This window comes from Chelon labrosus (genome assembly GCF_963514085.1).
Source record: "Chelon labrosus genome assembly, chromosome: 24".
Lineage (NCBI taxonomy): Eukaryota > Metazoa > Chordata > Actinopteri > Mugiliformes > Mugilidae > Chelon > Chelon labrosus.
Window position 1 is genome coordinate 4,654,582 of NC_140357.1, and position 14,412 is coordinate 4,668,993.

General features: G+C 42.4%; 2 protein-coding genes across 2 annotated transcripts; both read right to left on the minus strand.

The window, feature by feature from the left end:
- Nucleotides 1-3,924: 3,924 nt before the first annotated feature.
- On the minus strand, nt 3,925-8,315 carry LOC311509325 (ras-related and estrogen-regulated growth inhibitor). Its single transcript, XM_084574474.1, has 7 exons — nt 7,871-8,315; nt 6,870-6,926; nt 6,688-6,761; nt 5,955-6,084; nt 5,347-5,440; nt 5,169-5,240; nt 3,925-4,927 (listed from the first exon to the last, which is right to left on the minus strand). Exons 1-7 carry the CDS (start codon nt 7,920-7,922, stop codon nt 4,819-4,821), a joined length of 588 nt encoding a protein of 195 aa, XP_084430600.1. The 5' UTR covers nt 7,923-8,315; the 3' UTR covers nt 3,925-4,818.
- An 833-nt stretch (nt 8,316-9,148) lies between these two features.
- ndufs1 (NADH:ubiquinone oxidoreductase core subunit S1) lies at nt 9,149-14,354 on the minus strand. The gene is made up of 19 exons (XM_084574016.1): nt 14,270-14,354; nt 13,335-13,411; nt 13,129-13,220; nt 12,934-13,041; nt 12,759-12,835; nt 12,583-12,664; nt 12,361-12,491; nt 12,070-12,255; nt 11,738-11,872; nt 11,534-11,648; nt 11,290-11,435; nt 11,075-11,203; nt 10,841-10,970; nt 10,589-10,749; nt 10,312-10,466; nt 10,041-10,216; nt 9,798-9,932; nt 9,634-9,706; nt 9,149-9,547 (listed from the first exon to the last, which is right to left on the minus strand). The coding sequence occupies exons 2-19, from the start codon at nt 13,405-13,407 to the stop codon at nt 9,456-9,458; spliced, it is 2,196 nt and encodes a 731-aa protein (XP_084430142.1). The 5' UTR covers nt 13,408-13,411; nt 14,270-14,354; the 3' UTR covers nt 9,149-9,455.
- Nucleotides 14,355-14,412: the final 58 nt, after the last annotated feature.

Sequence of the window (14,412 nt, forward strand, 5' to 3'; positions counted from 1 at the left end):
TGAGGTGATTTTTGAGGGAAGTGTTGCACCTAAACTCCACTGTTTAAGTTCCACCTAAAATGAAGCTAGTAGCTACTAGTTATTGGTGCCTTCAAATGTTTTTGTGTCCATGCAAACGCCCTCCTCGCGTGGAAGACGTGTTCAGAAACGGTGGAGTCTATGGAAGTTCATTTTTAGACGGATTGTAAGAATATACTCCAATTTTTTTTCTAAAGAATATGTTGAAATTCCCAGCGGCCCCATCCATTCATTACAGCTTTTAATTTACTACATTAGGTAACCCAGTCTTTAGCTTGCTAGTGGTGTTTTCACAGCTTGAGCTGCGTTCAAGATTCGAGTGAAGTTACAAAACAGCTTACACAGCTACACTGCTGGCCAGTTGCCATTGTTGTTGATCCTTTTACTTCAGATCTTCAATCTTCTTTCACTGTATGCCATTATGAAATAAGTTGATGGAAAAAATACAGACAGATAAAAAATAAATCATGAAATGTAACTATAATTAATCACCATTTCAGTTTTCATGCTGTGTATATTACTTAAATGATAGCAGTTGACATTTGAGACTTATTTTTGCATTATATGCCTCGTACACTCTTGATACATCCACACAAGTAATTTGAATTATTACAGCTGATTTATTATCACGGTCAGAGTGTGTGAGCGTCTATATGAACTGACTGACTGATGTCTTTCATATACATATATATATATACTAATGACAAAAAGTGCTGTGCATGAGCCGCCTGCTGATCTTCAGGCCTGGAATACATGGTGTGGTCTGAGTCTGTGCTGAAGCAGATCCAGAGTGTTTTGACACCCCCTGCAGCTATTACACACACACACACACACAGACACACACGGGAAAGTGGGAATGAAAACGATATTTCTTTCTCTTCCGTGATTGCTCAGGCTCGCCCGTCTCATTCCTCCCCACTCATTCCGCTTGAGATTGCGTCTCCTCTGAGAGACAGATTGAAATACTGCGAGGAGAGAGACGCCCTGTTCATTCTGTTGCAGAGGTGCATGCATGTGTATGTGTGTGTGTGTGTGGGTTCTACAGCTCTGACCTGTTACGTAATGCGGGGGGAGATTTCAGTCAACTCACTGTGTAGGAAACTGATACATTTATTTCCATTTTTATTGCATTTTAGCCACACAATAAATAGGTTCCTAAGGGTGACAGTGATGTCAGTGTATGACTTTGATTCTGACGGAAACATTTAAAAGTTTATCAGAATGATTGCCAAAAATGTGTGCACACTCAGTCATAGTCCCCAGAGGTTGAATCCATGAATTTGATCCCCTTGCATTCTCCTCTTGAATAAACACGAGTTTGAAATTTGTGGTTGCACTGGAATTTGCACAGAATGAATATTAATCATGTTGGTATTTGGCTAAAAACTAATTACAGAGACAGTGAATGGCATTTCCTTCATGTGCTAATTAGCAAATGTTATGCTAACACACTAAAATTATTGTTACTGTGACCAGTTAGCTCATATCTTGAGCTCATAGCGCAAAGCACCAGTGTGCATAAACTGCCATACAGAGGTGTAAGCATGCCACCATCAGTCTATTGTATTAAATAAGAAAGGCTTATTCATTAAACTTCTAACTATTCTGATACAGGATCATTTTGGCTTAATTGTTTCAGCTTGGAACCGGCACTTGGTTTGGATTTGAAGCCTATGAGAACATGTCCACAACAGTGTCCAGGTTCCTGACTGTATTGTTCATATTAAGGTCACTGCAGAGGGTGTGGTGGAGGTTAAGAGACACAACTCTTCATCATAATGGACAACAGTGATTATCATCAGCCTTTTTTCTCTTTTATGTTCTAATTCAAACAATAGATTGTTATGTAACTGTCTCTTCTTACTCTCCAGGCTTTTTCTGCCTTCGATGTTATTCTTTTTTCTTTTTCTGCCTTTACCTTTTCCATCCTTCTTTTTTCCTTCCTCATATCAGCTTACGGAGGGACAAAGTGTCTCTGTATTTCTCTCGCACACACGCTGGTGTTGTATAACTGTGGTGACCTTTTGTTTACTATTGTAATTCCCACCTTAGCCTAGCAAATACTAATTAAAATTGAAAGGTGCTCCGTGCGGAGATTAACATTTGAAACACAAGACTAGTGTTAAAAATACAGTGCATTAGAATTTGTCATACCTAACTCTTGTGTGGTCATATCAAGTATAACCCAGAACATTAGGCTGCATTCATTCATATATTTTCTGACCACTTGTGTGTAGTTGTCAACGTATAATATTCCATAATGTCCATAGCGTTTAACGTGAGTGCAGGGTGCAACTGGCAAATGTTCTCATTGTTCTACTTTGAGCTCAGTTTTGGTCCCCACCAATCCCTTAGAGACTGATCTGTATCTTTAGATCTTAAATGTTCGACTATGTCTGCGAGGTAGTTGTTAATTTGATCTGCTGTTAACGTACAGTGTGTTTTTGGAGCGTTTCGAGAAAATACAGATGTCTGTGGCATCTGAAAACGAGGCTGTTGAAACCAAAACAAGGATCTTAAAGGCACTTTAATTGTTAATCTAGAAATATTGATTAGTGCAGCTTTAATGATTGGACATTTAAAGAGTGCACCGGCCCCGACAATGTACTACAAACCATGTAAAATTAAATTGCTGGCTAATCCTGTTTTGATTAGTTTGTTTCATGCCACAGCATTAATTCCACTTAATCTATGATCTTTGATTTAAACAGTAGTCATCTAATACGGAAAGTAAGTGTTCATCTCCCCTTAGTCACAGCACATAGCCCAGGTTGCAGACAGAGAGCAGGGTACATGGACTGTATGAAGTAATAAACTTTGAATATAAACTGTTAAATCTGACTAAGACCTCGGTCACACACTTAAAAGCTTTTTTGTCTGAATGCCCTGTGATTGGCTGCTCATCTCTCGATGCATGCTGCAAGAGGAAGCCTCCGATTGGCCGTTGCCGAAATGATGCAGGTATGACTCATCTTCTATTCTGAGCCGAAGAGTTGACATGGGGTCCTGACCTTTCATCTCCTTGGTGACCGCTGTGATGTCACCTCCTCTACCCCACCTCCCTAATCCGCTCTGGTTTGTTGGCATGACAGTGGAGAGGAGCAGCAGCATCGGAGCAGTTTTGCGCATGTTTGTTGTGACTCAGTGATGGGTTCACTGTCCGCCACACTGCCACCGCCAGACTATTACTACGAGTCCTCGCATCATCGCGCTCTCTGACTCCTTCTAACTCTGTTAACAGGCTCTGGCATATTCATTGTGGCACCCACTCCTGCTTTGAATATCAATTTACACTTTGATTTTAATGACTTCTATTTCCATGCAGTCTTTTAACATTAACATCGGATTGCACAAGCAGGAACCGACCCTAATCATCATTAAACACGCAGTTAGCCGTGGCAGAAATGCAGTTGAAAAACAATCAAGCAAATGGAAAGATAGATATAAATCAAAATAGGGTTTGACATAAAGGAAAAGCCATAATCTGTGACTATCTGCACATTTTCAACCTCTGTGTTTATTTCTAAGGTCCATGGGGCTTTGTTTGTGGTTGGTTAATGTATAATAAATGGTCATTGGGGTGGACATGGTGCAGGGACGGAGCACACATCCATCCTTAATAATGTGTAGTCAGACCCAGTGCAGTTGCAACAACCGGCTCATACTCTGCTTTCCCTGCTGCTCGCTAACTAACCGAGATGCCAGAGGAGAAGCCCTGTTTTTTTCCCCTTCCCTGTCAGATTCCGCTTTATTTTCTGTCTCTCACTGTCGTTCCTTTTTTTCTCTCTCTCTCTCTTTCTCTCGTTGATCATAAAGTTCAGAAGTTCAGAGAAAAGGGAGAAACACGGAGAGACGCGGAGAGCCAAGCCTGTAATGAAAGCCAGCCTCATTCTTTACATACTGTTACATCATCTACACCAAGGGTGACCGTTTTACTCACAGGTTCACTGACTTTATAGATTCTCGTGCTCTTGTACAAACCACACACGAAAAGTCAAAATTAGAAAAATTAATCACAGCAGAATGAGCATAAGTATGTGGACGCCCAGCCTTGATATTGTTCCAAATCTATGGCTTTGTGCTGTAGCAGCAGCTATTCTCTCTTCTACAAGCTTTTGCATGTCACTTATCTAATCAATGGGTTGAGGTCAGCTCGTTGTGCAGTCCACTCCACGCCAAGTGCTCTGGCCAAATAGTCTATTTGCAAGACTGTGGCCAATCTTCACCAAATCAAATGGCTGTACCGCCCCCTACTGGAGGATGGGTCGTATAACAAAAAAAGGACACAAAGTGGATGAATGTGTGCTTCTGTAATAAAACAAACATAATTTCTTTGTGATTCATGTGCCAGATAATATTTCTACTCTACAATAACTCATTGTGTACTTTAAATTCAGCCTGTAAAGGACAACATCCATCCTGTTTCTCTTCTGACTAACGGCCTGATACCCTCATCCAGGCCCGTTAAACTGTCCGCTGTCTTGTTAAAGAGGATGACAGGATTGGATGTGATTGTTACTGAAGCTCACCCCAGCTCTTTAAATGCTGACACGTTATTGCTCCTTCTTGTCATGTGTTTATCTTACCGGCTGAGCTGGAAATGTGCAGTAGGCTAAAGTCATACCTCATACCTCCTGCAGGATTTTTTTAAGCCAAAGCGTCAAGAAGCTGCAGGATAAAGCTACAAAAGGGCCAAAGCATCAGTGTCTTTAGCCTTCCATTTTCCTCCACGCATACTGATTGACATATCTTAATGTTTCAGTGGTAAGTCCCAATAGAGAAAGAGAAAAAAAGGGTTGGTCACCACTGCATGGTCTTAGATCGGGTTAGTTTCCTGGTCAGAGCGTGGCGAACAGTCAGCATGTAGGAGCGTCGGTCAGGCAGAGGGCGCTGCTGGTCCAACACCAGCCTGTTGTACACACAAAATAAATGATCAGCGCTGAGCCAAACACGTGCAACACAGTCACAAAAAAAAACAAAAAACAAAAAGCATCTCCTAGTCTCTCTCCTTTAATACTACATATAGTCACTACTGCTGTAACCAGGATTGGCAAGCAGCTTGTGTCACATGCATCGTGTGTGTTCTTATTATTTAAACATAATTTGATCAAGACTAATCTACAAGCAGATACAATAAAGCAGAAACAAACCTAATAAGCTGAAGCACTGCTGCCTCCACTGCTAAAACTGCTTCGGCCACCGACAACTCCCTGAAGCCACACCTAAACACGCACAAATTCAATGTCACAGATTCTTTATTACAGAAGATTATTAGGTGCATACTGGATCTGCAACAGTTTTGCATCAGTGCACACAAAGCACACAAACCTTAAATCCTTGGCAAGTCTCTGTCCTTCCTCTGTTGTCACCTCCCTTCCAATTTCCAAGTCGGCCTTATTGGCGACCAGCAGCGCAGGAACAACTGACAAACACACACACAGTGAAATGACAATAAAGCTGCCGGATGATGCTTCGGCACGCAGAGTTTGGCGTTCGCCCTGTCAACACGCTACCAACAGAGCACAGGAGGGTCTACCAAACATGGAATGTATGTCCTGCTCTGTCTGTGCATCGGTGTGTGTGTGTGAAGGTGACAATAGACAGATGTCAAACAGAGCTAGAACAGAGACGAGAAACAAAGTGAACACACTGTCCCTGTGGGGACCGGACCGCTGGTGTCAGTAGTTTCTGCAGCTACTTCATACATATTTACACAGGAAAAATACATAAGAATGATATTTTCTGTGTAAATCTTTAATAACTTCACTAACCTGCAATGGTTAGTAAAAAAAGATGTTTTTAATTGTGCTTTGTTTAGTTTATTGCTGTGAAATGAATGCCATTAAAGCTTTTATATGTAGGATTTAAACAGCTGTTACTTCTTAGTAGTAAAAATTATGTTTCCTCTTATAATGACTAAGATAGTATCTCCATACCCAGGCTCTGTTTGGTCTGGTCGATGAGCGTCTTGATCCGTGGGACCTCCAGGAAGCTGAGGCGGTGCGTGATTGAGTAGAGCAGCAGGAAACCATCAGCCCAGCGGATGGATGATTCCAGAGAGCTCTCCTGGATATCATCAGAAACGTTGCTTACTTGAGTTTAAACGAGCACACTTCCATGCTTCTATGCTAAATATGGTGCTAGAAATTAGCTAAGCTTAGCTAAGCTAAAACCACTAGCTAGACTAGCCCTGTCTAAAGTTAAAACCACCATTATGTTTGTTCTTTTTCATACATGTTTAATTAATTAGTTCATTAATGGCATTTAAATGTGGCTTAGGTACATTTTTTTACTTTGAAATCTAACCGTTTCTTTTTTTCTAGTCTTTACGCTAAGCTAAACAAAGCTAATTAGCCTATACTGCAGTTTCGTAGTTAGCATTCACAATATTAGTGGTTATCTGTTTTCAGTTAATTCAGAGGAAAGCTTATCTTTCCCCAAAATTTTAAACATACTCAAACCTTTTCCAGACTTTGACTTTTAAGAATATTTATTTACATTTTTTCTGTATTTAGCTTTTGTTAAAATGAGGAGGCTGGGCTCTGGCTCTGATTTAATAAGACAAACATTACATTTTAAACATCTTTCAGACATAGTATATATTTCCTTTGCGTCCTGTGACTGTACACATTTTATTTTTATGTTTTTTAAATAGAACTCAAAATGTACCTTACAAGCTATGTCCAAAATCTCCAGATCAACAGTTTCCTGGTCCACCACTCGACTGCATCTGTATGTCACCTCTGTATGAACACACCAACACACTCATTTTATCCTTTTAGAGAATAATGCAGACGAGTAAAGTGTGCTCCAATTAGTTTGGCAGCAATGGAAAATAAAAGCAGTCTTACCCTTTTTGTGGTCGTATTCGCCAATAAAGCGTTTGGTTATGAAACGGACACACAGTGCTGCAGACACAAAACAGACACGGTCACTGGATATATTGCTCTTGCACATTGTCACACTTGAAGTTACAGGCTTGCATGTGATCCGCATGCCGCTCATGTCCATGTGTCAAGTACGTTGTTTCTCTTAGAACTATCCCCTTAGCTTGCCGCGTGTTTGGCTGGAAGGAGTCTGAAGGGTTCATGTTTGTTTGACGTCTCTGTGTCTGCTGTTTAAGGACTCACTGTGTTTTAGCACCGCACACTGAAAGGTCTCCGAGGCTTTGTCATGTGAGCCTTTACACCTGGAGTTTTCATTGATTTCCACCTCTTTTTACCTGTTTTTGACATTGTGTGGTGTCTCTGAGGATTTCACGTATGGTCCTTTTAACCTATGATTGCATGCTTAAATCTCTGCAGGAAAGTGACTGCAAATTTTCCTTTAACGCACAAGTCAGTCAGAATGCTTTATGATTAAAATAATGCTTGAAGCATGCAAACTTATTTTTATATGAGGCTCAAATCTCCTCTAGAGTTTGAAAACCTTCCTCAACAGACTCTGTATTGTTTGTTCAACTACTGTATCATGGGATTCCAGATAATATGTTTACATATATAAGATAAATCAGTTATAAAAAAAAATTCATTTTCTGGCAGAAAAACAATCCTACAAGATCACATAAATTATCCAAAATGAGCACAATGAATAGGCTGGATACATTTACACTTCAACGTTCAGGTAGGTGGGTCAACTTCAGACCCGTGTATGGTTTCCATTTTTAGCAAAAAACCTCTAAACCGTGACAAAAACTTGACCGTAAACTTAACCTATTTCATTCAGTGATGAACATGTGATAATGTCCAGTCTACTGTATGCCACTGTTACATAATCCTGATTTCCAGAGTTCCCCTTCCTTGTCTACCTGTGCTTTTTGGCTGCATGGCGCGCTGTGCTCTGAGAGGTTTACCTGTTTTCCCGGTGTTCTGGGCTCCCAAAATAAGGACCTTAACTGGAACCATTTTCCCGCCGGGACCACTGTTAGTCCACCGTCTGTCCCTTCATGAAAGTCCTACAGAGAAAACCAGAAGCTTTACATTCAAATATGAAGTTATGGAACTATAAGTAAATTCAAGTTTGCAAGCAGCACAGTTTGCATAATCACACAATACTGACCTCAAAGTAAAAATAAATCCCAGATATGGAGAGGATATAAAGAAGTCAGTGTTCAGAGACTGAGCAGACAGCGGATGAAGAGATGTCTTCTCTCTTTGTGTGTGCGTCGCTCTGCTTGTTTGGTTACAAGAGCTCTCTCTCTCTCTCTCTCTCTCTCTCTCCCTCTCTAATATGACAAGAGCCATTCGTCTGGAGGAATGGTGTCCAACTCTGCATACAAATCCTGCAGAAGTACAGTTCATAGAGGTTTAAATGGATCTAAAATAGGATCTATTTAGTCGTGTACTACATTAGTGCAATTAAAAGGGGAAAAAATTGCCTTTACTTGGAAGTATTCTTACATTATAATTTCTATTAAAATTTTATGACATAAATATCTTCATCATGAAGTGGATGGGGTGCTGTCTTCGGGGGCAACACACTGAGGGAACTTCTTTTCTCTCAAACAACAGCTCTACAACAAGTACAACCCAACGCTATCACACCATTAATGACTGTGATATTAGCCCCGGACACTGCGAAGACTTCGAGCCTTCTTTATTTCAGCAGCTTTGTTCCAGACCTGACCGTATTTCTTCAAGGACTGTTTGGCAAACGCTGCCTGGAAAGTCTGAAAATCAAGACATTTTAATGTCTGATGTGTAGTTTGTTTAGGTAGGAGTACGAGGCTGCAGCTTTAGATATAACTTTAATTTAGTGTCCAGCAATCATGGAAATATCTGAGAGCTAAAGAAGCATGCAGGATACAGACTTGTGATGATTTGTTGTCCTGCTTTAAAGATGTTTTTTTTCACCCGAGCTGAATAATTCACATAAATGCAACATTTAAATTTGTAAAGTTTATGATTGGTGGTATGTATGAGAGCCATTAAAGGCCTGTGTATGGGAATTAGTGACATCTAGTGGTGACACTGAATACTGCAACCAAATGAATCACTTCATACTACTTACAGTGGCCACCACTTAAACATAAAAAGTTAAAGGTCCCGTCTAAAGCCAGTGTTTCGTTGGTCCATTCAGTGTTACCATAGAAACATGGTGGTGCCACATTCAAGAGAAGCTGCTCCCTATGTAGATACAAAGGCCTTTATTCTGAGCAAATGAAAACACAATCATTCATAGTTCTGCTCTTATGTTAAAGAGTGTAACACAACCAATGAAAAGCTCTTCAAAATGGATTAAGGACATTTGTAAGATTTTATTCATATACGCTTCTGGGCTTTATTCAACAAGGCTCGTTCTCAGGAGGGAAAACGATTTAACTGTATACAACAAGCATCAAGGACAACTTTAAATTAAACAGCGTGTTTGTTCAAAGAAGAGTGTGTCGTTTCAGAACAAGAGAAAGAGTTATTGTTATTTGGACTGCGAGGAGGTGTTCAGCAAACAGATGGCTCGTCCACAGCGGCGGCTCCTTCTGTGACGGCTTTGACGCACTTGGCCATCGTCTGTGAAGCCCTGCTAATAGGGTCTGAACACAGAGAGGGAAAGCATGTAAGCAGAGTGGTCTTTAACTTTCATACTGGTATTTTTACATTTGATAGAAATCCATCTTACCTGTCATGTAGAAGTCCTTTGCTGTAAGTTGAGGAGGCACCAGAGGAGCTGCTATGAGGTCCTGATTCACAGCCTGGGAGGAACAAAGGAAGGAAAAGTTTGAGTGAAGACATCTGGAAAATCTGCTCCAAATATAGAGTAAGTGATGGTGTGTGTGAGTGTACCTTAGCGAGTTCGTTGGCCTGTTTGAAGTAGTTTGCCTCCTCTACGTCGTCATAACGGACCAGGTTAGGAGAGACCTCCGCTAGCCTGGATCTGACCTCGTCCAGAGTGTCGTAGGGCAGTGTCACACCAGCCAGCTGCAAATACACAGAGACATTCCCCTTAATGAGTGTGTTTCTGGTCAAATTAATGTTAAGTATCTGTATGGACATTATTATAAGCAATGGAAGTGACTTCCTCCTTACTTCAGATACAGCTCTGATGATCTTCCAGTCCTCTCTGGCCATTCCAGGAGCAGTGACGGCCAGCTTGGTGTGCTGGCTCCTGCCTTCAGTGTTGACATAGGTGCCGTTTTTCTCTGTGTATGCAGCACCGGGGAGGATGATGTCTGCCATGGGTGCTCCTACGTCACCATGGTGACCTGAGGAGTTGAAAATGAATGTTGAGTATTACCAGAAATTTGAACATTGCTACTCTCATGTTATCCACTGACTGTGTGTTTGTGTGTGTCCATACCCAGGTAGACGATGAGGCTGTCTTTAGGCAGGTCGGCTCTGGTGATGCAGCCGGCATCAGCTCCCAGCAGGAACAGGACTTTGGGTGGATTTTTTCTAACGGCATCCACGCCGGCCTTGTAACCCAGATCCAATGCAGCCACCTGACTGGCGACTCTGTTCACACATACACACAAGAAATCTGACTCACTACGTCCATGTACAAAAATGAGCAATAAACTGATTTCGAGAAACTTGCCTCTGCTGAAAACCTCAAGTGGTTTGTAAATTAGTTGTACCTGTGAAGAACATTGAGAACTTTCCAGCCCTCCTCCACTCCGCTGCTGGTTCGGGCGTTCTGAGCGATGGTGGAGGCGGCGCTCAAGATGGCAGCTCCGTCCTCTCTCTGCAGAGCGCTGCTGCCCACAACCACCACTGGACGCTTAGCTGATGCGAGGACCTGCAGTTGAGGAAATAAAATAATTCAAGCAACAACTAACAAAGTTAATCTGGAAAAAAACTCCTTGGACTCGGGCACGTGTGTCTATTACCTGGCAGAAGGGGTGTGTGCCATTAGCCAGCTCCTTCAGGACTGAAGTCTCCTCTCCGAGGTGGTCGTATGTGTAATTCAGGTCAACGCTATGACCCACCATAGCAACCTGCAGCTCATTATGGAGCCAGCTGACAGAGGAAGAGGTAGGACAAGGGAGAAACATGGAGAAAGTTAAATATTCAATCGGATTTAGTGGAAAGAAATACCTATTAAGTGTGATATACGATGTTACCTCTTGCGGATTCTGGCGTTGAACAGCGGGGCTTCGTAACGCGGGTTTGTTCCTATGAGCAGCAGCATGTCGCACTCCTCAATACCGGCAATGCGGGAGTTCAGCAGGTAGTTGGAGCGCAGGTCAGTGCTGAGGAGACGGCAAGAACAAAACCACTGATAAATGAGACACTGAGAATATTTAAGGAATGATGGGAAGAGCGGAGTTTTCTTTACCCTGCTCCTGCCATAGGGAAGACCTCCTCGGTGCAGAGGTTTTCTGAGTTGAGTCTGTTGAGGAGATCTTTGAGGGAGACCAGAGCTTCGGCGTCGACCATTCCTCCAGCTATGGCTGCTACCTCATTACCCTGCACGCTCTGAAGCTGCACAGACACACACACGTGTTTATGCATCAAGGATTGCTCTACTCAAAGAACCTCTGTGAATGGACAACATCACATCTGGTAACACATCCACTTACTGCTCCAGCAACACGAGTGAGGGCGTCCTCCCACGTGGCCGTCGTCAGCTGACCCGAATTATCCTTCACCATTGGCTGAGTCAACCTTTGCCTCTTCAGACCATCGTATGCAAACCTGTGGATGCACATTTGAATCACAGCATCTGTCCCCGACATTTACAGAGTAATCAGATCTATAAACATTTTAATATTTTCTGGCTTTACCTGGTTTTATCAGAGATCCACTCTTCGTTGACGTCTTCATTCAGCCTGGGCATCACCCTCATCACCTCCCCTCCCCTTGTGCTCACTACGATGTTGCTGCCCACAGCGTCCAACACGTCGATCGACTCGGTTTTCCTGCAAAGAATAGGAGCATGAGATGAAGCTCAAGAAAAATGCATGACACAAAAACACGTTTACTGTAACTGCACTGCCTTAATGTACTCCAGGAAGTTCAGGAAAGCTCAAATGTTTACATGTCAGTAATTCTTTGATACCCAAGCTAATGGACAGATCTCTACCATCACATTAAAACAGAGCAAACACTTTCCGACCTGGTCTCCCATGGACGTGCGGTGAAAGCGTAGGGTTTGGAAGTGAGCGCTCCGACGGGACAGACATCGATAACGTTCCCCGACATCTCCGACATGAACATCTTCTCCACATAAGTGCCAATCTGCAGGTTGTTTCCTCTCCCAGTCGTTCCCAGATCTTCAACTCCGGCGATCTCGCTGGCAAAGCTACAAAATACCCACAAAAGAAGACATGAACGTGCTCTCTCAACACCTTGTTTATTTCACAAAATAAGTAAGATTATAAGATTATTCTTTACTGGAATCACTCACCGGACACAGCGTGTGCACTGGATGCAGCGGGTCATGATGGTTTTGATGAGAGGCCCGATGTTTTTGTCCTCCACTGCTCGCTTCGCTTCTGTGAAACGGCTGCGGTCTGAACCGAACTGCATGGACTGATCCTGAGAACAGAGGTGAGGTTTTTCTATTTACCTTTAAAGCCTCATTTGTGTATGTGGGAGCTTTGTGTAAACTTGAAGTATCCAAGGTTACCTGCAGGTCACACTCTCCTCCCTGATCACAAATGGGGCAGTCCAGAGGGTGGTTGGCCAACAAGAACTCCATCACTCCCTCCCTGAAGACACATCATCAAACCAGTTTACTACATTTAAAAAAAAAAAAAGAGTTATACACAAATAAAAGCGCACAGTGACTACTGAAGCTTGTACCTGGCTTTGCGCGTCTTCTCTGAGTTGGTGAGGATGTTCCAACCTTTCATGACAGGCATGGCGCAGGCTGCTACCGGCTGACAACACACAATCAATCAATTAGTAATTACAACAATTTATATCCTAAATAAATGTTGTTTAGTTGATGCTCTTGCGAGAGGGATATCCCCGTTACCTTTGGAGCTTTCTCAATCTCCACCAGACACATGCGGCAGTTTCCTGCAACAGAGAGGCGCTCGTGGTAACAGAACCTGGGGATTTGAACTCCTACCTTCTCACAAGCCTGACGAGGGAAAAGAAAGGGCCGGATGAGAATGCTTGAACGTGAAAGAAGTACCGTGAAAACTCTGTATTACTTCATGTTTATTACCTGTAACACGGTAGTACCAGGTTCCACCTCCACCGGTTTCCCATCCACAAACACTTCCACCATGTTGCTGGCAGCACGCACCGGAGTACGCACTGAAATTGCACACATAAAAGGACAGCCGTTTAAAACCTTCTCAAACTCAACCAATAAAACAAATGTCTACTTTATGCAACACTTTGCTCTGATCTTAACAAACACAATCTCACCTGGGTTGGAAGGAGCAAGGCTGCCCTTGGCGGCTCCGGCCAGAGCTCGGCCCACGGTCGGCAGTCGCAGCATGACGCTGTGAGAGAAAACAAATCAACTCTAACCAGGCATAACATATACCAAACGCCGAATAACAGCTTGATTGCGTGCTTCTTATTCTATCTGAGCCACTAATTATGTCATTTTAATTTCAAGTCTTTTATTGTCATATGTGAAAATCAACCACATTAACCTTTACAGTAGGAGTCTTGTATCAAGGTTACTCCGCAGCGACAACATGCATTACACATCAGACAAGTCACTAACTAGGTATTTGCAGCAAGGAGTACTATATATTTACAGGACAGATATGCAAACTGGAGGATGACAGCTGATGTGCAGCGTGACAATAGGTTTTGAACATGAATATTTACAATTCTGCTCAACCACAGTCTAATTAAAACGTTTTATAGAGACTTGGTTTGAGTCAAGGTTGCTGTATTGGACTAAATAAGTTAAAAACTAGCTGATAAACTCCCGAGCCACTGTCAGACAGTTTATAAAACCATATCAGTAACGGGTGCTAGCTAGCTTAGCTGTTCTTGTCAATAACAACAAGTGTTACTGCACCTCAGTTACGTAGCTAACGTCTTGCGGGGATAATGCAGGATTTCCCAAACATGCTGCGGTACCAACATGGTTAGCAATATTACATACAAATTTAAAATGGGCATTAGAAGGGGCTAACAAGCAGCACGGACGGTCCAGAGAGGACTCCTAGCTTGCAGGCTAACCGCGTTAGCAAAGAGTCCTACTCAAGGGCACGCGCACTGCATGTTGTTAGAGGGTAACTGAAGTTAAACGGTCAAACGCGACATTTTAGTCTGGTCGTACAGTTTAATAACACATTAACTTTTATACCTTCATGAGTGCATAATATGTTTTTGGTTCTTACCTTTCGCTATTTGGCCTTCTTGACCAGAACAGCAGTGATCTTAGTTATGCCACCAATGAACAGTTATGGCGTTAGCGGAAATGGTATTGCGTCCTACTTCCGTTTGAAGTGCTGTCTAGGTTTTCACAATAAAAGTAATATAT